We start from the raw sequence: 27,404 nt of genomic DNA, 5'->3' as shown, positions 1-27,404 counted from the left end.
GGATGGGTAGATGGGTGGATGATAGGTGGGTGGGCAGGTGGACGGATAGATGATGGATGGATGGATGGATGGATGGGTGGATGGATGGGTAGATGGGTGGATGATAGGTGGGTGGGCAGGTGGACGGATAGATGATGGATGGATGGATGGATGGATGGATGGATGGATGGGTGATGGTGAATGGGTGGATGGATGGATGATAGATGGGTAGGTGGGCAGGTGGATGGGTAAATGATGGCTGTGTGTGGGGGTGAGTGAATGGTGGATGGGTGGATGATAGATATGTGGGTGGATAGGTAGATGGATGGATGGATGGATGGATGGATGGATGGATGGATGGATGAGTGGATGGATGAATGGAGGAGTATATAAGTGGGTTGATTAGTAGATGGGTATGTGGATGAGTAAATAGGTAAGTGGATTGGTGGATAACTGGCTGGGTGGCTGGATGGGTGGAATACTGGCTGGATGGGTAGGTGGGTAGGTGTTAAATGAAAGAGGATTACCCATGGCTGTTGACTCACCCCACATTTTAGTGTCAATCCTGAGGAAAGGAAGCCTTTCTGTCTACACCAGGGCACAATTGCTGTTTCCTTGTACTTCTTGCCCTTTCCATGACCTCTTAAGCCTTTACCAAAGTCAATCATAGCCCTGGGGCTGGGACAGACTCAGACATATCCTGAGCATGAATGGACTCAATCTACCCAGCAAGATAACCATAGCTTAAAGAGATGTGTCAATGCTGAGAGAGAGATTTCCTTTACAGATGAATAACAGATTAATAATAGCAGCTTTCAACTGCTTCCATTTTGAACCCAGAGAGCTGAGCTGGACTGAGGCAAAGGGAGGAGGCCGCTCACCTCCAGAACATGCCTCGCCACATGTTAGTCATTACAGAGACTGCAGGCAAAAGAACGCCAGGGACCAGGCAAATGTCAACCAAGTCCACAGCACATACTTCTGGAATGTCCACATTGGGGAATCCCACTGAATTTGAAGCCCCATGCTGTGGCCCATTGTAAGCTTGGGTGCTGAGTCTCGAAGTCCCTCAGATAAGACTCTCTCTACTCCTTCTGCTGTGCTCCCTGTCTGAGGGGCCACCTCACAAGGATATCCGTGCTGTATTGTTTGTTTCTTTGTCCTGTGTGACCCTCGCCGTGACTCTGTCACAGTCCTGTCTCTTGTTAGGCCTCTAATGAGGTCGCTGAAGACGTCTATGTCAGGATTTTGTCGCCCGGCATTGAGTCTTGCACTCAGTCAACAATGCGCTTTCTTGGAGAGAGGTTGAGAAGTGTCGTTAGTTCTCTCTGCCAAGCAAATATTTGTAATTTTAAAGAGAATGATCATAATAATCTGTTGCAACTATAACTAGAAGAATGGGAGTGGCTTTAAAAGTCAGTAGATATGTTAGTAGGTTCTATAAGAAGGGGCTGGAACTCAGTTTAGGGGCCCTTCATGGTAGATTGGACCATGCAAATAGGAGGGACTTCACTGTTTCTAGAATGTTCTCTGGGAAGAGACTGGAAGGCCTTAGAGGGCAACAGGCCAGACCATAGCTGAACCATTCTCCTGTCTCCCCATGGTGACTCGGAGGCCCAGAAGCCTGGTTCCGAACTCATATTAAACACATGGAGGCTGGGCCTAGGAGGACCAGGCCAAATTATCAGGTGATCTAGTCAGGGAACCTGTGAGCCTCTCCAGAGCCAGATTTGGCACAATTGCCCAGGACTGTCCTTCGCCAAATTTGCCACGATGTTAAATCTGAACTTAGCAAAGGCTTTCCTCTTGGAAGTGAGTATTGTCAGAGGTATGTGGCTGTGCATCAGAAGCTGACCCCAGGGAGGGCAAGAAGTGGTCCCCGTGTTTACTGCCTGCAGGGTTGGCATTTGGGAAATGTCCCATCAAAGGCCAGAGGAGGGGCTGTTCTGGCCTCCTCCCTACCCGCCCACTGTGATGATGAGAATGAAGGCGGTCTCCAGTGTGTGCTAGAGAAGCAACCAGCCAATGCCCAGGTGAACAGGAACCCGCAGAGCAAGACAGGCAGGTCTTAAGGAGCATCCGTTGGGGGCGCTGTGAGGGCTGATTGAATAGGGGGATGAAAGGCCCAAGGCAGCTCTCCAGCAGCTGCCCCTCTCTCCCCCTCATCTGAGTGTCCGTCTGGGCCACCGGCTCCCTCACATCACAGGTATCCGCGGAGGGCCAGGCCTGCCCTACACCTTCTGTGAAATGAAAGGGAATGGTATCAGAGTGGAGCTGAAGCACAGCAAAGGGCTCTTTCTTTTCAAAGACTTTCATTTGTGATAGGTTTTTTTTTTTTCCTAGGTGATCTTATTTCAAAGCCCCTTTGAAAATTTTGTGGGTTTTGTAATGGATGAAAAGTTACTTGGAAATAGGGCTAAGAAGTTTTCGGTTGAAAGTTGTTAGAGGAAAGTTGAAAGCACGGAGTTGTAAGGTTCTGCCAGATTTATCATTTCTTTTGTCCACGAGACCCACCGTGGAAGGGGGTTTAGTGCAAGGGACCCAGGGAGATGTGGACAGGGCATGTGCAAGACAGTGGGTGCAAAAGCCAACCCGTGCACGGCTGCTTCACGTCCACAAAGGAGACTGTCTCTGCTGAACTCTGAGCATATACATCTCCAAGGAATAGACTTTGATGCTGGGAGAGGAAGAGCAAATATACTCCCTGAGTACTATAGACAGCCAGGCTCAGGAATAGACAAAGGACTGCCTCACAAGTGTTTCCTATTAGGGAAAGAACTATTAAAGAAGGATGGGGTCCAAACAGGACCTGTGTGAGAGGGGGCGGGCCAGGGACTAGTGTAGGCACTGGGCATGACCCGAGGTCAGGAACTGAGGGCAGAAGAAACAAGTAACTGCACAAAGAAGGGATGTGGGTGAAGTTTTAAGTGAAGAAAAATGTGGAAGACAGAGAGGGGAAGAGAATTTCAAGAAGAGAAAAGAAGCCGATGTTGGGGCTCAGAGGGGAAGGACAGGCAATGATACAGGGATGGACAGTGGGGGTAGGGGGGATGATTGTCCTGAGGACAGGGAAGTTCACCAGAGCAGAGAGAAATATCAGCTGTTTCTAGCCCTGGGCTGGGTAAATAACGTTGGTCTAGGAAGGGGCAGGAGGCCCATGGAAGATGAGATTCAAGAAGTAAGGGCCAGATATTTTGCTCAGCCTAATGTTGAGATGCCAAAGGGAAGAAGCTGGAAAGAAGGAGGGGGAGAATGAGGAGGTATGAGTAGAAAGGATGTGCTGTAAGGAGTCAGATGTGTCCAGATGTGTGGCCCCGATCTGAGATGGAGGAACCGGATCCCATCCAGGGAGACCCATATCGCACTGGCAGAGAGAGGCTAAGGGGGAGGGGGAGGGGCCTACGGTTTGAGAGAGGAGGAGAGATGATGGAAACCAATGGGCCTGGTCTCCTAGCACTAGTATATACAGTGGTCCGAGGAGAAGGCATGGTTGATGGATACAGTGGAGAAAAGGTAGACTATCATCCTGCAGGTGCCTAGGAAGGGCTCAAAGGGTTACCCAACAGTGTGGTGTGTATGGCTGCATACTCTACACGGCTAAGCCCACTGATGAGGAATTTAACCTCAAAGGGGTGGCCCAGCTGTATTCCGAGTATCTCAAAAGGTTATATAGGTCTTAGAACAACATTGTGCTTCTAAGACTCTGGGACCCAGTAGAAAATAATTGGGTCATAGGAATTCTACCTTCAAAATGGAAGTAGGTCAGGCTTGGTGCTAACACGTTAGTCCCCTATGGAGTGGTCTGTTATCAGAATGGTGAGCCTGGTCTGGCCCAGGCTCTAGGTTCTTGTTCAGCCGTATGACATTTCCTGCATATACCCTGCCTTTGTAATCCCTTTGTACCATGGGGACATCTCCAGAACTTAGCAGATTGCAGGCACCAATGGAATAGGAACTGTTTGTTTACTTCCTTTTATTATAATATGTACCCCTTATTGGGTAGTTTTCTTTAAAAAAAAAAAAGAGGCCATTCATTCATTCATTCATTCATTCATTTGGTGAGGAAACATTCTAAAGAACTCAGGTGGAAGTCAAGAGGACAACTTTGAGAAGCCAGAAGTGTCCTTCCACCATTTGGATCCTCCACGTAGAATTCAGGTCAGCAGGCGTGTGCCCTCACCCACCAAGCTGTGTAACTGGCCCTCGGATGGTTTGTTTACAGCAAGGCAAGACAGATCAAGACAAGTAGAGTCATCATGGGTTAGACTCCAAAGTGTCACACTCTCTAAATGTTATCGAGCTTTTCTGGACCCTGTGACTCTCAGCGGTAAGGTGGTAGGAAGACTGCAGAACTCTTCCTGGAGAGAAATGAGCTATGCCATTGGCAAGTGGGAGGTGGCTAGATACGATCTGTTAGGGAGGCGGCTGGCCCAGCAGCCCCACACAGTGGTATAAGCATAGAAATGGCCGGTAGTCCCAGGCATTTACAGGTGGCCCTCAGGGCTGCACAGGAAGTCAGGGTGTCACAGAGCAGGGTCCCAACCAGGATAGGCCTCTGAAGTTCTGTCTTCTACCCCAGCTGAGCCTGTCTCTGAGGTCTCTCCCTCCTTGCTAAGCCCCTCCCCACTGCCCACTCCTTCGCCTCCTCCATACCCACCCAGGGGTTCCTAGCAGGGTCATTTACCCGCCAGAGACATCATCGAGTTCTGTAATATGATTGGAATCTGAATATATATTTAAAATGACAAGATGGAAATTAAAATTTAAATAAAGAATTACTTTTCTATAAGTTTCTCTGAAAGCAGTAATTTAGCAGCAAATTGATAGAGAAAGGTAAGCGCTGGTCCTTTAAACCATCGTGCGGGTTTCCGGCGGCCAAGCCAGAAGTGTCTCAATTTAACACATCATTGGTTAGTATTATTAGAAATTTCATCAGACTTCGCAGTGTGTTCTGGTGGGGCTCAGAAGGGGAGGCCAGGGGTGCAGGCCTGGGGCTGGGAGAGGCCACCCGGATTAGAGAGAGTAAGGGAGTCACAGGAGATCCCCCACCTCGGCACCAAGTGGGATCTTAACTGTGCTTTTCTTGTTTGTAGCTCAATAGCCATCAGAAATAAGAACTGAGACACTCTTAGCCACTTAGCTCTTTTCGCAGCTTTGCTGGTCACCACAGCCTCTAACCCACTGGTTCTCAACCTTCCTAATACTGTGACCCTTTAGTACCGTTCCTCATGATGTGACGGCCCCCACCATAGCATTATTTCGTTGCCACTTCATAACCATAACTTTGCTACTGTTATGAGTCATACTGTAAATATCTGTGATTCCCGATGGTCTTAGACGACCCCTGTGAAAGGGTCATTCAGCGCCCCCAAAGGGGTTGCAACCCACAGGTTGAGAACTGATTCTCTAACCCCTGAAAACCTAGGCCCAAAGTAGGAGTCCTAGACAGTCGTCTCCCCAAGAAGTTGGCTCTCATGAACCACGTAAGCAAGGTCCCTCAGTCCATCATGCCAGTTATGATCCAACAAGCAGCTGTAGCCACTAGAACCCCAGACTCGGGGGCACAGGCCTAGGGACACAGGGACAAAGATGACCATTATTCCCCAGGGTGGAACTAAATCAGCAACATTGTAGTCTTGTTAAAGTAGCACATTTTGGTGACCCCCTTGCTCCAGAGCTACAGAATCAGAACTAGGACTATAGTCCATTTCTAGGAAACCTCCAAGATGTACCTCCTATGCTTCATGTTGGAGATGGCTGCAGTGGCAGTGGCTGGACAGTTGTACCACTGTACTCTGGAATGAAAAGGCCTAACAGTCTAGAAACATACTCATGGGCTAGATCTAAAAGCACATAAGCACCACAGGATCTCACGCCCATACATGACCTCCACCAATCGCACCATTCCTTTAACTAAGACTTGCCTTTTGAGGTCTCACCACTGTGTATGTGATTTTGCTAACGATATGGGAAGTAGGCACACTCTGTCTTCCGTCCCCACACTTCCCACAGTGGATCTGGGCCTCAGGAAAGCCCTACACGTCTTGCAAGGAGAGGGGTGCTAGAAGAAAAGGAAGGTGAGCCAGTTGCAAAGAAAGGCTGTCCCATTCATGCTCAGCCACGGAGCTGACAGCTGCTGTCCTGTGATTGGTTCCCCAGAGCAACCCAAGGGCTGGTGGTCAGAGGTGCCTGAACCCTACCCACTCTGCCACCTACAGGCACCAGGTCCTGAAGCCATGGGAGTGATAACCTCCAGGTATAAAAAGAAAAATGGAATGACAGCTTTTGCTACACCCAAACTCATGAGCTCCCAAATCCGTGGATCTCTGCCCCCTCTTTGCAGTGTGAGGACTTGGGGGCTGTGTGAGCCTCCCAGATAGCTCAGCCTTCCAGACCATATTCTTATTAGCGAGGCAGGACAAAATATTCTCCCCTGACCAATAGGGAAGCTACGAAGCAAGGTTTTCAGAGGAAGAGTGCCTAAAATGTGTTGGGGAGTCAGCCTCTGCCCACAATGGAGCCTAAGCCAGTTGAAGATTATCACCACCTACAGTCATCTAGAGCTAGAAGCTCCAGGATTGTGCCCACCAAACCGGTCTTTTCCAGATTGGGTGGTTACTTCAGGGAGTCCTGAGGTGAGAACAGGTTGCAGATCAAGGTCAGAGTGCTGCAAGTTCCGGGTTCAGTGCTGGCATTTTCTTCCCTGTGACTTCTCAGCTTTTCATCAGAGGCCACTTTACTCCCACCACCCATCTGGGGCAGCTCCAAGGAAGGCTGCAGGTACTTATTTCCGAAGATACAGGGTAACAGTCCCCTTCTGTGTTTATGCTGCCCCGAGTCCTCTGTGAAATGCTGGAGGACGCAGATAACACGGGATGTGTTTGCCAAGAGCAACACACAAGTGACTTCCAGTTGCTTGTATTTTACGATATACACAGTAAAGCTCAGGGTTTTGTTTCCCTTTCTTCCTTTCTTTCTTTCTTTCTTTCTTTCTTTCTTCCTTCCTTCCTTCCTTCCTTTCTTTCTTTCTTTCTTTCTTTTTTCCGTTTGTTGTTGTTAGCAGCTTAACTGTATTTTCTAATATCTCACAAGTTGTGTGTGTGTGTGTGTGTGTGTGTGTGTGTGTGTGTGTGTGTGTGTGTCTGCAGGAGGACTGGTTGGGACCATTCTTCAGTACCTATGTTGATTCCAGCCACCAGGTAGCACTCATTGACCCAGGGTCTGGCCTACAGAGCAGAAGCTGTCAGTGTTCCTAAAACAAAGAGCTGGAGGGAGGGGAGGTAGCTCCGCCAGTCAAGTGCTGGCTGGTCAAACTTGAAGCTCTGAGTTTAGACACCCAGGGAGGGTACAACATCACACTCCTGTAATCCTAGCACTGAAGAATCAGGTGCTGAGGGGTCCCTGGGGCTGATCTGCCCACCAGCCAGGCTAGGTGAACCAATGAGTGACGCTGTCTCATTGATAGAGGTGAAAATGACTGAGGAAGGCACCCAAGGTCACCCTCTGACCTCCACATACGTGTGCCCATACAACATACGTACCGAGACAGACTCAGAGCGGGCATAATGGCACATCCCCATGCTCTGTCAGCAGTTCTAGACCTACGTTTTCCTTTTTCAATTTGGATTGTGTCGTGCATCGCCACGTTGAAGGCTAAGAGGTTCCTTGTCCTGCACGACTGCCGTTTTCCCTGTGTACCTTTGACTCTCCGTTATCTCTGGCAAAGGCAGGTAGATTCCTGAGTTCCGGGCCAGCCTGGTCTACAAAGCTAGGATAGTCAGGGCCACATGGAGAAACCCTGTCTTGAAAACAAAACAAAAGACAATTTGCAAGAATCAGTTCTCTCTTCCTACCATGCGGGTGCCAGGGATCAAACAAACCCAGGTCATCGAGCTTGGCGACAAGTACCTTTTACCCTCTGAGCCATTTCGCTAGCCAAGTGATGTCGACCTTCCCATTCTCCTGCCTGTGCTCTCTGAGGTCTGGGATTGCAGGAGTGGCTCTCCGCACTCAATTCTATACAGTGCGGGGGATGAAACTTAACGGCTTCCTGCATTCCAGGCAGGAGCTCTACCAACTGAGTAGCATCCTTAGCTCTTAGTTTGATCGCTGGTGGGCGGACTGGAGTTTGTTTGTGTTGTTTTGTTTCCGAGACAAGTCCTGCTATGTAGCTCCAGCTGACATGTGGTTTTTTTTAATATAACCCGAACTCACAACAGTCCTCCTACCTCAGACTCCCGAGTGCTGGGATGGCAAGCATAAACCACCATACCTGGCTGTTGTACCTTTCCTTAGCTGTGGTATGGGTGCTGCCATTAACAAGAACAGGAGTGAGGCGTCACGTGACTCTGCTCCCCACAGTATCTCTTCAAGCCTATGTCATCATACAAGTCCCTGAACCAAGTCGGGTACCCCCTGGCACTGATTGTAAGTCTCTCTGGAGCCTGACCTTGGCCATTGCTGAACCTGGGCCCCCAGTAGTACTTACAGACCAGAGTAAGAACAAAAGCAAACTGAGGGGGTGGGGGCTCGGGCTCCAGGTGCTCTTCCAGGGAGGGGATTCTCCACACCCAAGCATGGGGTGCCCCATGCTCAGTGACACTCAGGAGATGCGGCCACACTAACTCTGCGTTCCACCCAGTGACAAGGCCCCCAGGCTTGCAGGTTCTAGTCTGGAAGCAGGTCCATAAGACGGAGGCACCATCATCAGCCACACGACCCAAGAAGTGGGGCGTGTGAGGGGATGAACTGGGCTCTGTCCTGTGCCAGTTGACCAGCGTCTCTTGAGAGTAATTGCTCAATTCTGCTGAGCTTTCGTGACCCACGGCCAGCCCAGCTATTCTGGAAGCCTTCTAGGGTTTCCTGGCTCTTTGGGTATCGTTGGGAAGAGTGGAAGATACTGCATTTGGAATTTCCCAGAATATATTCATGTCCTTAGCGAGAGCCAGCCTCAACTTCCTGCACCTTTACCACATCCAGGCACTCAGGGAGGGGCGGGGGTGGAGATCAATACTTTCTGATCGTTGCTAGTGGATCGTTGCTAGTTAGCCAAGCCTCTGAGTAGCCCCCGGTGGCTTCCATGGCTGTGGAGTCAGTCGGTGGTCCCTAGCAAGGAGAAGCGGACCCTCCGTGGCTCTGCCCCGTGACCTACATGTGCCTTGCTCCTTCCTGAAGCACTCTCTGCAGATTCATTCATTCCTTAGATGAGTAGTGATGTCACTGCTTTCGACCCGTGGATAGCTATGCCAGGCACAGCACCCGCTGGGACAGGCAGAATACTGAGCATCTGTCTTCGTGGGGTTCGCCTGGCAGGACAGGGTCAACAGGACCTCGGGGCAGTGTACAGAGCACTGTGGTCATGCAGAGAGTCGAGATGAGAACGAGCAAAGGCTGAGAGTGCCCCCAGGGACTCTGAGTCCCCATCATCATTCAAACCTTCCTAACCATTGGGTCGCTGCAAATCTTTGTGCAGGTAGAGAGAAGTCCTCTCTCTGGTTGGACTGACCAGCAGAAAACAGGATGTCCGGATACAGTAGACTTGTGAATGTACAGCTTAAGCGGAGCTCTTCCGTGGGAGTTCAAGTACCTCTGCCTCCCAGCTGGGTGTCATCTCCCTTGACCACCGTCTTGCCTTCCTTTGTATTCCGAGAGCAACACTGGATCCTGCGAAACTCTGTACCTGGTCTCCCCAGGCTGGAAGAGGGTAGCCCTCCTGCTCCATGAAGCTGTTAGGGGCTGTGGGAAGACAGCCCGATGCCAGCAGGCGCCTTCAGCCTGTGCAGCCACCTCACAGAGTTTCAGCCATAAAGGACCCGGGTCTTTAGTGTTCTTCAGTCTCTGAAAGAAGCAGGATGCTGTCAGCCACCGTGAAAATGTGACCTTTGAAAATTTACAAGAGCCGAGGTTTAAAAAGCTGCTGTGTTAATGATGCATCCCATTAGCATCTCATTAAAGAGAAGCGGAGAGAAACCAGCTCAAGCCCAGTGATGGGCAGATAGGGCCAGTGTGCAAAGCTAGCAAGGGAAGGCAAGACGGCGGACCGCTCCTGCAGAGTACCACCCCGTTACAGGAGCAGAAGAAGCCAGGGCCAGGGAAAGGTGGCTTCCCAGATGTCCCAGAGAGTGGCAGCAAGAGGAAGTGGGAAGTGAAGGAGGCCCTGACCACTGGTCTTCCTTGTACTAGCATCCCACCCCCACCCCCACCCCCACCCCAGTCCCGCTTTCCTTCTCTAAGGCAAGCGCTCATTCAAGCTTGGGAAAGCCTGGGTTGCTCCTTGGGATTCAAGATGAGAGGGGAATTCAGAGCTAGAGTCACAGACCCTCAGAGGGTCCCAGACACCTTCGGAGTCTGCATCTGCATGCTCCTATTCGGGGGTCTAGAACCCTCGGAAGAGACGCCCCCTGGTCAGTCTCCCTGCCTCACACAGTACTGGTCAATCCATACATGGCTCACCCTGAAACCCTAACCTCTCACTCAGCAAAGGGCACACACTCCTGCATCTAAGTTGTTTGTTGACAGAATCAAGAAAGGAATATTCACTTGACTGCTTTAATAAAATAAAATTCCTGAACTGCAAATTGCTTGCAGCTTAAGACGTTGCCAGCGCGGAGCAGAAAAGGGTGTGAGTGGTTTTATTTATCATTCCTAAAGGGGCGGGGAGTGAACTTCAGAGAGCGGCTTTCTTCACCCTTAGAAACGCTTGTTCTGATCATAATAGACACAAACAGGAGGCTTGCAGCTGGGGTAGTTCCCTGCCTCCCGCTCCGCATGGCTCTAGAGCAGCCTGTTTATACCCTGGAGTGCCCAGCCTCTGTTTGGGGTGTGTGGGAGTTTGCATTAGGCAAAGGTATTCTCCATTCCATCTAAGACCAAGGCCTGGGTCTGAATAGTATGACCCACCTCACCACTGCCCTGGCCAATTCATAAAATGAGACCCCAGCTCAGTGGTCACTTTGCCAAAGAACAAACTGAAATATAAATACGCCAGTGTATACGCTTATTTGTCGGGAGAAGTGTTCAATTTCTCAAGTTCGGAAACTCCCCTAATTTCGGGGCAAGCATTAGAACTCCCAAAGTTTTACAGCGCAGAAACTGATGACCCGAACTTCAGAAAACTGAGATCCAGCAGTGCAGGGAGAGGATTCAGAAATCTTGAGCCAAGCTGTTGCCAGCCTGGGAAAGCACTAGGGTTATGGGCAGCAGAGAGGGGCTGCAGCGCCCCCTCCTGACAGAAAAGGTTTGCACATTGTCAACCAACAGGTTTGCTGGCAAGGAGGCTGGAGAATGGGGTATCAGGGTGGCAGCATTCAAATGTGCCCTCTAAACAAGACTTTAGAATAGGACGTAACATAGCCTTCTTCCTGCTCAGGTGACTCTGATTTCAAGAGCAATTTCTGTCTCTCAAAAACCACCATGATCCTTGAACCTGGAAATAGAGAAAAGGGCTGCAACTTGCATGATGGCTTCTGCCTCCGGACTGCGCACATGTTGAAAGTTGCGTCTTAAGAGAACTCTGAGAAAGCCTCCCCCATGTTTCCTGTGCTTCATCACAACTGTGGCTCTCTCCCAATATGGAGACATTCCCCTTTTGTGTACTACTCCCCACTCCCACCCTGTCATCCGTGCCACAAGCAAGAGTAGGGCCTCTGATCGGGACGCTTGTCTGAAGACTTGTTCTTTTTCTTGGGAAACTCCTCCTCTGTTCACGTCCTGCTCATGAGGGGGAGCATTTGAAATACAGGCCAGAGGTAAAGGGCACACTAATGTAATTGGCTCAGAATTGCCCCAGGTTTCAATGCTGCCTGACTCCTGCTCTCCCAAGAGACCCTGCAGTGTGCCAAAGCATGATACAGCAAAAACTCCAGAAGCCCTACCCAGCCTAGTGGACACATCCCTGTTATATACCTGGCCTAGGACCCTGGGGAATCATCCTGCTCAAAAGCCCCACAGGGAGTTCTGCCTCCAGCTTCAGCATTGAATCAGGCACTCACCAGAAGACGCTACAAGAAGTGTGGCTTTCACCTGAAGACCCTTCTCATCTCAAAGCCAACTCCACTGAGATCACCCCAGGTTTCCTATCCCAGCCTCTACAATAAGTTTAGGGGGGTTAAGTTATTTATAAATAGTGGCCATCGTAGAAAAGTTGGTATTTAGATGTGGTGATGCACAACTGCAATCCTAGCACTTGGTAGTGAGAGATAGGAAGGCCAGGGGTTCAAGGGCAGCCTGGAGTACAAACCCTTCACAAAACAAAAACTGAGGATATGGGTCAGTGGCAGAACACTTGCAAAGCTGGCACAACACCCTGAGCAGGATCCCCAGAACCGTTTATTTTGAGAAATGCATATGAGAATAGACAAGAAGTCACCCATAATCCTCTCATCCAAGGATAACATGTCGCCAACATGTGGGTCATCCACTGCTCACACATTGTTCAAACCCAGGATGGTTCATAGAGAGATCACATGGGTCTAATCGTGTGGTCTGCTTTTCTCATCAAAATCACAGTGGGAACACTGTGCCTTCTCATTATAAATTTCTAGAAAGTATACCTCTTAGTAACCAGTGTTCTCCCAGGAACTGTGGCTCTGGGAGGCCAGTGTCACCTGACGCTTGCTTTCATCCGAGGGCCCTTTTCTTGTACATCCCTACAGCTGCGTCAGAAAGTGAGCTCACACAGCACGATCTGACGAGCCCTGGGTTCTTCCTACCTGAGGGCATAACCTGACCTGTCCAGTCAACTTCCGTAACTCCCTCCCTTTCTCCACGAGATGCCTGGGTCTCAAGAGCGTTTGTAAGAGCAAACGTGGGGACCTGGGGAGCGTGCAGTGGCCCTTGCTTGCCACCTGATGGTGGTGTTCTGCAGAGTGAACGTTTGACACCTCATTAGGGATTTTCACAGCCACGAGTAAAAGTCCTGGTAGACTGAAAATAAGTAGGTACAATCCATGCTCTCAGCACACGCATTTGGGTAGTATCATGGGTTATTGGCCATCTGAGGGCTGAGGTGTCCCTTGAACCAGAGTACAGAATGCTCTCTCAGTTACAGTCGTCCCCTGGGATAGACTGCTATAGAGATACATGGTAAGACACTGGCTTGGAGTTCCCGGCGGCCAGGAGCTCATCTGATCTGTAGATATCCTGATCTGTAGAGTATCTGTAGATACTCCGTCCTGGTATCCCATGATCCCTCCTGGAAAGGAGGCAAGGGTCCCAGTGTTAGTGGGGTTGGGTACAAGCTCAAGCTTCAAGGATGTTACTGGGGAAACATATTCCAGACATGGTCCTAGGACAGTCTATGCTTAACCATTCTCATCTGCTTCCCGCAGGCTCCTGGCATCTCCAAAGCGGACAATCAGTCCCAGGGACTCACGACCAGCATCCGATGGGGTCAGACGCCTGTCAATCAGTCCACACCCTGGGACACTGATGAGCCGCCCTCCAAACAGATGAGGGAGGGTGACAATCCAGGTGCGTGTCCATCAGCTGACAGAGACACACGCCTACATGCTGGGTGCTCTGTTCGTCTCCAGAGACCCTGACCCATGAGTCTGCAGAAGCCCAGGTGTCGGGCTTGGGCTGTGTGGGACCCTAAATTTCTTAAGTCACACTCCTAGGGATATAGTATTGGCTCACACATAGTTACATGAGCACCGGGATGCTCTAGCCCCAGGACTGATTTCTTCACAACATCTTGGTCCTCCTGCTAACAGCTCTGACCTCACTGCTCCCAGAGCTCCCTATCCCCACCTTGGTATAGATACCTGGAGACACCCCCAGCTCCACAACTTCTGCCAGATGAACACCCCACTCTCGTCAGTCCTAAGGCCCGTGAATTCCAGTCCCTTCACTTTCCAGACAGTTACTCCACATCCCTCTAGAGTGCAAAGCCACAACTCAGTGCTAACAGCCTACGGACTGCCTGGCCAGTGTTCTTCCTTCATTCAGGACCTCCACATTGGTCATTACAGCCCTCGCACATAGCTGTTCAACCCACAGACATATCATAGCACAACCACCAGTAAGACTCAGTAAGTCATAAAGCCACCTCTTCATAATTGGGCTCAGGGTTTGGGGACACAAGAACAGATCTCTCCAATCTCTACCAAATGGGATCACTGTAGTCTCAGGCGCTGTGTTTTGTTTTGGGTTCTGTCCTTTCCCCCTTTTTCTGCGCTCTGTTCCCAGTTTGTCCCAAATTGTCCTCCTTATCCTATCCTGGTAGCTCACAAGTCATTGATTAAAAACAGTGGTCGGGGCTTACAGTAAGTGACTAGAGGCCTCTCTATAGGGCTCCGGCCTCTTTCAGTCATTCATCTCATCAAAAAGTGAATCGTTTTTATAGCATAGCATCTCGAAGCTTTCTGGGGCCTTGACAGCCAGGCTCTGACATTTTGATGCATGTCTTCAGGTCTCCTAGCTACTCCCAGGGAGCACTGAGTTTGGGGTGACAGGCCTTGGCTTTGAGGCATCTGGTCAGACTGGCTCGTGGTGATCTCACCTCCCCTGTTTAGCTTGGACATGGTCCCCCTCAGCAGCCTATTCTAGAATCTAGCCAGCAATGCTTTGCCAATGTTTCTTGGCTTGCAGGCTCCCTTCCTCATTACTCAAACCATAAATATTTCTTGCACATTATTGTATGCCTTGTTCTGCATGTGATCACAAGGCTTGCAGCCTCCTGCATGCTGGTATTATGCTCCTGTGGCAAAGGAAGAAACTAACACGGGACAGATGTGCTTGTCACCTACCCGGAACCAGAACCAGGACTCAGAGAAGTTTCCTGCTGGCCCCTCGTCCTCACTCAGTGCCCCTGATGGCTCGAGTATCACTGTGCCATCTGGGCTCCTGTCCTTTCTCCTCATCCAGTGTCTGGGAGGAAACTCTCAGCCCTTCCTTCTAGCCTCTGGTACTCCCAGGCTCCTACCTCAATCTCCCCATTCTCAGCCTATACCCTAACCTCAGAGGAATCACAAAAACCAAGGTTGAACTGGGCAATGGAGACCCCAAGCAAAGTCTCATTAAGTCAGAGGTGACCCGCACTAGATTTCTCTGTTGCCCGTATCTTTCAGCTTGCTCACAAGCCCCCAGGGTCACCTCCATGTCAATGAAGCTCCAAGTTTACAGAAGCCCTGCTCTGCCTGACCTGGCCACAACTGGCCTCTTCATCTTGCATTACATCCTAACAGGGGTCTCTGGACATCCTTATCCTCCTAAAATTACCCAAAGAGCCAAACTGGTCTCCTCCTGTTTCCAACAGGTTGGCCCTGTGAGTGTTGAAATGAAGCCTAGAGTGGAAATCTCTTCCAATATTTCCCAGACTCCATCCACCTCTTCCCCAGTACCTGGGGATACCTTGCCACCTTTGAGCTTCCCTGTGATCACCTGGAACCCCAGCTAACAATGTCCACTGCCAGCCTCCTCTTCGACTCCCATCCGCTGGCAATTCTCCAGCAAAGGAGGCGGTGCAACACAAATGTAGCATCTACCATGTCCGACACATTGTTGCTTTCACTTTGTTTACTCTCAAACACACTCTCTGTGTTCCGTTCTCAGTCTAGATGAACAGATGAGAGGAATGAGGCTGGGAGAACCAAAGCTCTCCTTGCCAGGGCTCTTAGCTCACAGGTAGAAGAGCTGAAATGAGCTGAGGTCTCTTTGAAAGCCTCTGGTTATGCTCCTTCTACTTTCTTGTTTCTCATTTCTCCCAAACAGATCGTTCTTCCCTCTCTGGACCCCCATAGGCATTTGTCACTTCTTCATATCCTGTAAAGCACCTAGTCCCACATCTGTCACTACACATTCTTTGTTTTGTGTTTTAGGACAAAGTCTTACTATACAGCCTTGGTTGGTCTGGAACTTGCTATGTAAACCAGGATAACCTCAAACTCATAGAGTTCTGCTTGTGCCTTGGCTCAGCCTCCCTACAGAATGCTGAGATTAAAGGCACGCACCCCTGTACCTTGCATTATCACATTCTTAAACTACCAAGAGCCTATTAGCCACTGATGTTACTCCAGGTCCCAGCCCAACGCCTGGGGCAGTTGCTGTTTGTTGAATGACTGTAACTGACAGAATAACATTCTTTTTCCATCTCCCTTACAGGCACTGGGCCATGGGTGACCACGGTGGCCGCCGGGAACCAGCCTTCCCTGATCGCACACTCCTATGGAGTGGCCCAGCCTCCCACCTTCAGTCCGGCTGTGAACGTCCAGGCCCCGGTCATCGGGGTGACTCCCTCACTGCCTCCCCATGTGGGACCCCAGCTCCCGCTGATGCCAGGCCACTACTCACTCCCACAGCCGCCCTCCCAACCACTGAGCAGTGTGGTGGTGAACATGCCGGCTCAGGCCCTGTATGCCAGCCCTCAGCCCCTGGCGGTATCCACTTTGCCTGGAGTGGGGCAGGTAGCCCGCCCAGGACCCACTGCTGTGGGCAACGGCCACATGGCAGGGCCCCTGCTGCCTCCACCTCCACCAGCCCAGCCATCTGCCGCTCTCCCCAGTAGTGTTCCTGCCACCAATGGGCCCCCCACAACAGACTCAGCCCATGGGCTACAAATGCTTCGGACCATTGGAGTGGGGAAGTATGAGTTCACCGACCCAGGGCACCCTAAAGGTAAGTTCTGCTGTCACGCACCCCACTGTGGGCCTGGTCTGTACCTCTGTACCTCCCTGCCTGGTCACGCCAACACAGTGATGTCAGGAGTGTGTTTTGTGGTAGCTCTTTCATTGGCCTCATCTAACTGTGGCAGGAACTCCCTATTTAGTCTGTGGAATTCAGTCAGAAAGCCAAGAAAGAAGCTGAAACAAGCAACAGCAGAATGAGAAGGAAGGAAAGAGGAGCCTAAAAGTCCAGAGCCCCCAGTCCCAGGGGAGTTTCCTTGCACAGATCTCAGAGGTGGCTCCTTGGGACCAGAAGCTGGGGAAGGGAGAAAACCATAACACAGTTCTCAGCACAACTCCAGCCTAAGCAGGACAGGGGGGTCAGGAGGGAGCTTTGAGACTGTCTGCCTTAGATTCGCCTGCCACTAATGCAGGAACATTCCCAGACAGGCCAGGATTTGATGTGCAGAAGGGAAGTTTTGAGGCCCCAGCCAGGACTAGGCAGCTCTGTCAAGCACTGTGGGCTGCTGGCGTGTCCATGCCTCCTTCAAATGTGCCAGTAGGTGGCGCTAGAGAGTATACACAATTAGCCTTGGATTTTCCACTGAATCTCTGAAAGTCCACCACAAGGATCCCTGCCTCTTAGCAGAGGAACACTGCAGTTAGGCATTCTCTGCCCACTATTGTCCAGATGTTTGTCCCTGTCCTTCCGAGCCGTTCTCCAGTCTTACTGAGCACTCTAGAAACAAACCCCATGCCTAGCTCGCTGTGGGATTTCATGTACCTGCATGTGCCGTGACTTGCCTTTGTTTGGGAAATCAGCACCAGTTTTAAATGACAAAATTATAGAAAATTACATCTAAAATCTGGTAAACTCTTGCTTTGTTTAAGATCTATTTTTTATAGAGAGAGACTAAATTGATTTCTTTGAACTATTTTGGCTTAGCAAGCCTTCTCTTGAGAGAGAGAGAGAGAGAGAGAGAGAGAGAGAGAGAGAGAGAGAGACTACACAAAAGAACAAAAGCAGACATGCACTTGTGCAAACACACATAAAACCCTCACTTCCATTTTATGAGCTATCAACACAAGACGCTGTGGGGTCCCAGCTGTCCAAGGCTATCCCAAAGCTAGAAGCATTAAACAGCTCCAGTGTCCCCACAGTGAGAGCCTGCTAAGGCTAATGAAATGTCCTTCTGGCCTTTCAAGTTCAAGACATTTATCTAGAGAAAAGGAACCATTCTTTACTGAAGAGAACCAGCTTAGCTGGCCCTAGACTTCCCTGGTCTAGGGCTGGACACTAAGCTAGGATCCATCTCTGTAAACACTGCTGGGAACAGGCTATCCCTGAACACCCTCAACCCTGAGATGAGGTAACACAGGTTAGTAAGGTCAGGCTGCTGAGCCTACCAGGTCAACAAACCATTACAGAACTGATCCTAGGACAACTGTGAGAGGCCAAAGTGTGTGGCCTGACCTCTGTGGTTCCAAGCCTTATAGGTGGAAAAGACAAGAGGAGCCCTGTGCCATTTTTTTACAAATCCACCCAGGGTAGACTGGGTCTGAGGGAGAACAGGAAGCAGGGCACGCAAACACCTCCTGCCCCATCTCCTGGGAGGCTTTGGGGTCCCCCAGCCAATGACCATGGTGACCTGTCCAGCACACTGCTTCCATTGGTGTTCCCCAGAACAGCTGTTTCTCCGGAGATTACATTAATTCTCCTGTCTGTTTATGGCCCTTGCTGGCGGGTTGGTCCCCTTGTATTTGTGACAGAAGACAAAGGACTGCACACATATGAGTGTTCAACCCTCAAGCCTGGGTGTTTTTTTTTTTTAAAGTAAATTCTCCTTTCATTTCTAATCTTAAAAGCTTTAGTGCTGAAACTATAATTTACCTGTCAGGTCTAATGTCAAACAACTACGTTTAGGGGGTAAAAATAAGAAACCCCAAATTTTGAAACCAGATCTTCACAACTTGCCATGGAAAAGTCGGTAGTAATCCTCCTGACAGCACCTTGAAGGTTTGGGTTTGGGTCACTTTTAATTTTGCCCCTAGGGATTTGACATCCCTGAAACCCAATTGACTTCACACTCCTAAATGACAGGCAGCTGGCTCCAGGTGGGAACAGGAGGCACCACACGATGTTATCAACACAAATCAGAACTCCGCCTAAAAATAAATAAATAAAGGAAAGAAGAAAAAGAAAAGAATTTTCCTTTTCTCCTAGTCTCTGTTTGAAACCTAGCCCAGCATTATAATAGGATCCACCACGCACAATCTAGCTCATTACAGCCCTAGGATTTTCGCCTTACTATTGTTTGGTGAGACAACCTGGCCTCTTGTGGGGTTGAGTAATTATGCAGAGAGATCCCCCTCCATGAAGAACAGGGCTTGCCAGCCAGAGGGATGGGCCACTGGTATTTTTAGACTTCATTAGTGTCCTGATTTAAAATTTCACATTTTGTTTCTTGTAATTATCTTCCGATCGACTGCACGGAATTTTCAGTCGAGGCTCTATTAGTCCGCCTTCCCAAAAAGGGCGTTGGGACTTTAATTTAAAACTTAACCAATTGAAAGAGAAAGGTGGTGTGCAAAATGCCTTTTGATTTGCAGCAGGTCAAGTGATTGTCTCTCATCTGTGACTAGAGACGCCAGCACGCCTGCGGTTTGCTTTAATGAGTGTTATTTAAATGCATTGAGCACATATAGATTTTCTTAAGAAACTTACAAGATAAATCTTTCTTTCTCTAAGAACAATTTGAGGGTGGGAACAAGCTGTGGAATTTTTTTTTTTTTAGATTATATATTGAAAGGTAATTAAAAATAGATTTCATGTGTGCAAAGTGATAAGGGAGGAAAACGGAATTAGTTCCATCCAAGTCTTTATAAAAGGCCTGGTGTGCTTGTCTTGTCGTGAGATGAGGACAGACCTCTGGGCTGATCCTCTGGGAGAAGCTCAGCCACCTCCAGGCCTGTGTAAAGACTGGGGTCCAATGACCCCATTCCTAGCAATCACCGGGGGTCACAGCAGAGGTGTGGGCTGATGGCAAGGTGATTTCTGTCATCTTTCATCAGAGAATGTTGGTGGCTTAGACGGAGGCTGGAGGGCTCTAAAACCTCCAGCCCCTGGATCCAGAGGTGAGCTTCAGAAAGGCTGTCTTGTTTCCCTCCAGATGGACGCACGCCTATTCTGGTATAGACAGTGTTGTAGGTATGGTGTGGGGACCATGATGATCTGCAGAGTTGGGCCTCTCAGCCTCAGGACCAGGGAGCTACATGGCAATGAATTGTTTGTCTTTCTGTGGTTGCGGTCTCTCTCCTCCACACCCAACCCTAGACCTCTAGACCAAGGAGCTCTGCCCATCCTTGCAACTGCATCCTGCGTGAACCACAGCTACTCCAACTTTAGCAGCAGCAAGGACAGCATCTTTGGATATGCTCTGCGGGATATATCTTAGGATATAGGTGGGAGGAGTAGTGTTGTGACCGGAGTAAGCCTCCCAGTACCTCGGAGGCTCCGTTCCCTTCTCTTGTTCATGCCAGTCATCCTAGCATTCAGGGTGACTGAAGCGGGAAGACTGCTGTGAGTTAGAGGCCGAGCTGAGCTACACTGTGAGTTCCATCCAGTTCAGCCTGGGCTACAGAGTGAGACCCTGCCCTATAAAATCCTGGCGTCCAGGAGGGCTGATGAGAATTGTGGGTGTGACTGCCCCTCATCCCTTGCCTGCTCGCTCGCTGAAATCTCGCCCAGCTGTCCTGTCCAGGGAGTTCAGCAACTGGGCAAGCCATACCATGTTCACATGGCCCACGGTTCTGTGCTTGAGCCACTTTCTGAGAGATGGCATAGGGGTTGAGGATTTAGCTCAGTGGTAGAGCGCTTGCCTAACAAGCACAAGGCCCTGGGTTTGGTCCTCAGCTCCGGAGAGAGAGAGAGAGAGAGAGAGAGAGAGAGAGAGAGAGAGAGAATGAGTTGCTTTCTACCAGAGGATGGGCAACTATTCTCCCAGATTTAGGACTGAGGCATATCTCACCCCTCCTTGCATCACACCCAGACAAGTCCAGAGCACCCAGTTCTCTCTGCAGTGCATGACAAAGCTGTCTGTCCCCACACTGCCCAGGCTGCAGGAACCTTCCCTGCGCTATCCTGGAAATGTCACCCAGAGTCCATCCAGGGTTCAACCTCAGAGCTGCCACCACTTGTCCTTTACTGGCCCAAAACGTGTCCCTTGAGCAGAAGCTCCAAGAATCGGCCAGGGTGGTCTTTGTAAAATGCATTGTCCTGCCATACCCCCTCAAATGTCTGATGGTCACCCCTAACACCTCAGTCCCTGACACCTGCCCGCCTTGCACTTCGTCCTTTAGGAGTCTGTGCGCAGGCCGAGTTCTCGTGGTCTCTGTTTGAGGCACGCCCTGTGCTGTGGGTCGTTCACTTACAGGCAGTTGCCCGTGCTTCTTCCCTCCTCAGACTGAGAGCCTCCGTGGGTAAGCACTTCACCGGAACCCCATTCTAGCCCGAGTCAAAACAGTCCTCCTCATCGAGAGCTGTATGGAGCGTGTGACAGATGAAGGCACAAAGATGGACCTCTCTGTGACTTGTCCTTGTTCCCAAAAGCAGGCAGTACCCTTGGGCATCCTGGTATGCAAAAAAAAAAAAAAAAAATCTCTCAGGGAAGTCATTCTGCAGCCTCCATGCCTGTCCCACACTAAAATTCTACCCCAGCTTCCTCATCTTTAAAATAGCAATGGCAGAAGCCACTTCTTACAGCTGCTGTGAGGATTGACTTATTTTATTTGCAGCTTTTAGCACAGTGCCTGGTACAGTCACAATAAAAGTGTGCATGATCTCTCTCTCTCCCCCATCCGTGCCACCATTCAGCACCCATGGCCTTTTAGGAGTTCAGGTTAATGCGACGAATCAAAGACCAGTTTGCTTTCCAGAGTCTTAGGAGAGCATGTTAACATCATGATGTCTGAAGGCCTGGTTCCCAGGGGTCCCCTTTGAATGGCAGAAAATTGCCTTCTCCCTTTGTAACATTTTACAATCCTCCACCATCACCATAACAACCAGAAGAAACCAACCTGTTGCTGGCACCTTCCCCCAAATCCAAGAACTGTTCTATTTAGGGGGAGGTGGTTCCTCTGAACGATGGGAGGAGGAGGGCCAGCATCCTGTAACCTTCTTCCTGGTATCAGGGAGCCAAGGACACACAGGCAGGATTAAGTACACATCCGTGTATGCAACAACAGGCTAAACAACTAGTGTTGTCTGATTCCTACAGATCAAGTGGCCAAGGCAAGATCAGGTGAAGCAACGAAGGGTAGTCGGGGGCCCAGATCAACTGGGTAAACGTCCCAATCTCTCCACACACTACCCCAGCAAACTTGTGCCAGTAAATGGGACTCTGCCTCTGTTTTCAATTCTGTAAGCCAGACCGACTTAGAAGGTTAGATAACACTAAATCTGAATGCTGTGCCTGTGCAGGATAGGCTCACAATAAGGATACCTGTGCTACTCCCGTGAGTCTGAAGGAATCATAGGGAAGAAAAGCAGTTAATCTTCACTGCCTGTGACCCAGGAGCCAGTCACATCACCCTCACTTTACCCAGTAGGTCCCCACATCCTGCCCACACGCCCTCTCACAGGAGGCAGGTGTGTCTCAGGTTTGTCCACACCCACAAGATACTTCTTCTTCACTAGACTACAGCCTGCCCTAGCCCACTGTGAAGCCCTTTCCCAGGGCTCTGTCCTTGGGGCTTTGTTCTTTATTAATTGGAGAGTTGTCTAGGGCTTAACTGTTTGGTTAATGGATCATTTGCCTGTGAGTGAACAGGCAAGCAGCCTGCTGCAGTAAAGGCAGCCGGACCACACAGAGGTACTGTCATCCTCCTAGCAGGAGGTGACCCAGCCACACACCCATGGCACAGGCAGGTTGAGGGCTCCGTGCTTTCTCGTGCTGCCGGGGAAACCTACTGACTTCCCGGCCTCTAATATACACCTAGCATCCTCAAAGTCAGAGATCCTGCCCCACCTACTAGAAGTCAAAATGCCTGTAAGAATTTGAGGGAACAAAAGGAGGAGACATTTCCCAGGCCTTTCCTAAATGGCACTGACCCACAGTACAGAAACCAGCTGCCCTGACCCAAGTAAGCCCCTGTCATCACTCAAGGTCAGCAAGCTAGAGCAGGCAATGGCAGAATGACTGGTGAAGCAAATGTCAGTGACACTCAGACCATGGGATAGCTAGGGGCATGTCACCTGTCTCCCTGATGCTCCACTGGGTATTTACTGAGCAACTCATAAGTGTTCGGAGACACCAGCTCTGTGCAGAGCTCATAGGTGACGCCTCCCATAAGTCAAACAAAAATGCATAGCCAGCATGGTAGCTGTGTGCTCCACACAATCTCTGCTTCTTCCAAACAAGAGGCCCTGGGTGATTCAAAGTCTTCCAGGTATGGTAACAGGCCTTTGAGAAAGTTAGGGGCTGGCAGTGGGAGAGGCTGCACTCCTCTCCACACACACCACCACCACCACCATCACCACTACCACCACTGCTATCACCATCATCTCTACTACTACTACTCAAGTGGTCTACAGAGAAAGCCATCCTGATTAGAGACTGGATTTCTGTCTTAGTTAGGGTTTCACTGCTGTGAACAGACACCATGACCAAGGCAACTCTTATAAAAACAACCTTTAATTGGGGCTGGCTTGCAGGTTCAGAGGTTCAGTCCATTATCATCAAGGCAGGAGCATGACAGCATCTAGGCAGGCATAGTGCAGGAGCAGCTAGGAGCTCTACATCTTCACCTGAAGGCTGCTAGTGGAAGACTGGCTTCCAGGCAGCTAGGATGAGGGTCTTAAAGCCCACACCCATAGTGACACACGCACTCCAACAAGGCCACACCTTCTAATAGTGCCACTCCCTGGGCCAAGCATATGCAAACCATCACAGTTGCTTAGTGACTTTTGGTATGCTTGTTTTAAGCCAAGGCACTCAAAGCCTGGCTATACTGTACATACCGGCCTCCCTACCTTGGTGTTTGGAAAGTGATAACCTATGGTAAACATACATCAATCTCCAGGCCTTCATGGTCTTAGAAGGTAAAAGTTTCCTTGGTTATCATAGGCGTGGACCTAGGTATGAGTCACCCAGACCACCGTTAATCCCTGAAAGGGAAATCAGGAACACACCAAAAGTCTGAAAGTTTACTGTGTGTCTTTCTCTCTCCCAGTGTGACAGAAGTTTAATGGCCAAGTGCCTGGTGCCTAACCATTGTCTGAACAGGCTTCAACTGCTGATGGATGTTACTTGTAAAGGCATGAAGAGTCAGAACTGATTCCAGAACTTTCCTCTCCAGAGTCTTGGGTCAGTTCTGAGCATGATGTTTAGGTAGAGCATGTGGGGGCCCTGCTGCTCGCCCCTGTGTCACGCAGGGGGCCTGGATAAACGCTATACCACATCATGAAGTAGAACTGGAGAAAACATGGCACAAAACCAGCTCGATGAGAAGCGATTTGGTTGAAATTACATTCCATTCAGGAGTACACTCGCCATTCTAGGAATGTAAAAGGTAAAAATAATACAAGTGTAGTATTTCAGGAACACAAAACATCGTGCAAATGGCTTGAAGGAAAAAAAATAGCCGAAAGGTGGCCATCTATTGAAGCAGTTGTCATTGCCTGTTTTCTTGGAGTAACTCTCTTAAGAGGAAAAATAAAGTGTGGTATGTGGTTTTGTGTGTGTTTGTGTATGTTTGTGCGTGTTTGTGCATGTGTATATGTATTACCCCCACCTCAGAGAGAAGCTCAAGAGTTTCACGGCTTCCGCAAGCAAATTTTCTTTACTCTCCTAGTTTTGCAGCAGGATGGTGGACCGCCCCACAGAGACCTGTGAGCTGCCTCTTTTCTGAACGGCTTGCCTCTTGTCATTCATTGCCCAGTTGCTTCAGATGCAGTCTGCAGACAAGGCCAGTGCATCTGTGCTTTTCCTCACTTGGGCAAGGTCAGTTCATGACAGTCAGCTCTGCCAGGGCGGCTGTCATCACAAGACACTGCAGACAGGATGGCTTCAACAGCAGAACGTGTTTCCTTACAGCTGCAGAAGCTGGGGATATATGTCAGAGTGCAGGCAGGGTCGCTGTCTCCTGGTCCCTCTCTCCTTGATGCTGCGTTTTGCAAGGACTTTGCTGGATGGAAGTGTATCTGTGTTGCGCCTTCTTCTTCTGTTAGACTACCCTTGTAGCCTCCTTAAGGGCCCATCTCCAAATGGGTAGATATGGCTTTGAAGGGAGTTCATTCAGTCTGTAATAGTCTTTGTTATCTGAGAATTTTGTTGTTTTGTTTTATTTTGTTTTGAAATAAGATATAGACTTGGCTGTCCTGGGACTCATGAAGATCCTCTTGCCTATGTCTCCCAAGTTCTGGGACTAAAGGGATGTGCCGCCATGCCTGGCTATAATAACAGTAGTCTTTAAATCCATCTAATTGTCAAGCAGAAAGGGCATCCCCTTGCCACAGCACAACCGCCATGCACTTAGCCACTGTTTCGCCTCTGTAAAGTCAGGACCAAGTTAACCTTTCCACTGAGATCCGAGAATTGTTTTTCTTGAAATCATTGGGGTTAGTTGTATCTCAGTACCGCCTGCTCCCACCATTCCTACCCTGTTTCTGCTGAGCTCTCTGAAAAGCTGTTCTTCTCCCTCTCTTTAAGTAAAAATCTTCTTTGGGGAAATAAGCCACTCACCATTTGCAACCCACTCCCTAGGACCATCACAGTGGATAGCAGGGGAGGGTATTTCCTGAGCCCTCGTTTAACAAAAGTACCTCATGTTACAGCCAAGGGCAATGAAGGTAAAGTTACCACCAACATGTCACATCATTCCCAGGAACACCCTAGAAAATTTCCAGGGGAACCACCCCCATTCCCTGGGTGGCCTGAAAACCACCCCCATAACCAGGTGGCCTGGGCAATCAACTCCCCTGATGCTAGGAATCCTCCATCTTGACTGCTTCTGTCCTCCTACACATGGAAGCCCAGAGACAAGGCCAGGGCCTGCCTGCCTGAGATCTGCAGCTGGGACTGAGCCATGCACCCCATAGACATTGTACGTTCTCAAAGGCAGGTCCATACTCTCACACGAGACCAAGTCCTCTATGGTGCCACATGGGATAGGTCAGTAATGGCCCCTGAACATATCACTAAGGGGACACTCATCCCAAAAAGAAAGGGAAAGATGACCTGGGCAACCCCTCAGGGACTTTAGAACCCTCACCCTATCAAGTCTCATGGGTCGATGTCGTCTTTGGAAATGCCTGCTTAGTGACAGTGGTCTCGTAGGAATAGAGTGAATGATCAACCGTACTCATCCATTGTTGCCGAAAGTTCCTTCAGGGGCCAGTCTCGGGGGCCCAAGATACCTTGCTATCTATTCAGATCTGTGCCCCAGAACCTTAAAAAGCCCTGGATTTGGGGGTCATCTTGTGGTAATTCTGAAAGCTTCTGATCTCCCTAGCCATTTAAACAGGCAGGTTCTAGAAGTTATTTTTGATCCAGAAATAATTCCTGTATTTTTGTCTTTCTTTATATGTGTGTGTATGTGAGAGACAGAGAGACACAGAGACACAGAGACAGAGAATGTGTGTGACTATGGTTATATGTGTATAAGGTATGTGCACATGGTGGGTACACACATTTGTACATGGATGTGAAGGCTAAAGGTTTGTCTTCTAACGTTTTCCACCTTATTAAGCCTTTGAGGTGTGGTCTCTCCTTGAACATAGAGCTAAGTTTATTGGGTTAGGCTAATGGCCAGCAAGCACAGAAACCATCGTAGTCTTACCCTTCTCTCTGCCGGGGTTAGAACTGTGCTCAAGACCCACTTGTTATGTGGGGACCGGGATCTGAACTCCAGTCCTCATGCTTAGATTGGAATGCAGGAGCTCTCAACTGAGAACTGTCTCTCCAGGCCCAGGTCTTTTTTCTATATGAGAACGTTCATTACCTTCAGGTTTCCCAGTGCCGGCGTCCCACACTTCAGTTAAGTAGACATGTGACCTCCCTCCTTCCTAGTAATGATACCTATCAAAGGAATGAAGCTGACCTTGTGGAGTTGTCTTAAACTATGGTGAGGGCCCACCACTCCAGACAAGACTTGGGTTTAGCTGGAAAGCATAGCCTTGTCTTCCAGAAGGGTGCGTAACAGGGACAATGGCTGCCACACACTTAGCTGTGTTTATTGCCTATCTACCCTGTATTTGTGTATTCCTTGCAGTTGTCCCATTTGGGCAGGTTTCTAGATAAAAAAAAGAAAAATGAAGGCTTGGACAAGGCAGAGACACAGGGGTTGATGCCATAGTGAGAGCAGATTTGCGCTGTCACTGAGGCTAACAATAAGAACTCCCATAATGACTGCTTTCTATAGCCTAGCATCATGTGACTAGCATTGTGATAGGCTCTTGGGTTCTTTGTTTCATGGGTGGAGAGACAGATGGATAAGGTAGATGTATGGAATTTCCAAAGTCAGTCCGTACAAGGAACTAGGTTATTTGAGGATACTGCAGACAGAGCACTGGCCACAGAAGCCACTGGAGCTTGGGAGGCAGGCAGCCCTGGGAATTCTTCCCCATTGCTACATCTCCCATGCCTTACTCAAAGTATTGCCAACGCAGTAAAGTTAATGGAGCCCGTCATCCTGTGAAGGAGCCAATTCTGAGCAAAGATGATACATCTTTGGAGTTAATGAGGTCTATTAATTGAGCTTATGCCCTTTTAAATGAATGAAAGTCTTGAAATCTACTAAACAGCACACGTCCATTTAGAAGTCGTT

At 49.5% G+C, this 27,404-nt stretch overlaps 1 protein-coding gene across 5 annotated transcripts in view; it reads left to right on the top strand.

The window, feature by feature from the left end:
• Klhl29 (kelch-like family member 29) overlaps positions 1-27,404 on the top strand; it is a 304,127-nt gene that overhangs the window by 227,812 nt on the left and 48,911 nt on the right. For all 5 annotated transcript variants that reach the window (NM_001106713.3, XM_087552532.1, XM_087552530.1 and 2 more), the window contains 2 exons: positions 13,308-13,449; positions 16,081-16,593. In NM_001106713.3, coding sequence (NP_001100183.1) covers positions 13,308-13,449; positions 16,081-16,593 — 655 coding nt within the window. The remainder of the gene's footprint in view (positions 1-13,307; positions 13,450-16,080; positions 16,594-27,404) is intronic.

The sequence above is a fragment of the Rattus norvegicus genome, chromosome 6 (genome assembly GCF_021556685.1).
Source record: "Rattus norvegicus strain SHRSP/BbbUtx chromosome 6, alternate assembly SHRSP_T2T, whole genome shotgun sequence".
NCBI lineage: Eukaryota > Metazoa > Chordata > Mammalia > Rodentia > Muridae > Rattus > Rattus norvegicus.
Note: the sequence above shows the minus strand (reverse complement) of the source record. Positions and strands in the feature narration are given on the sequence as shown.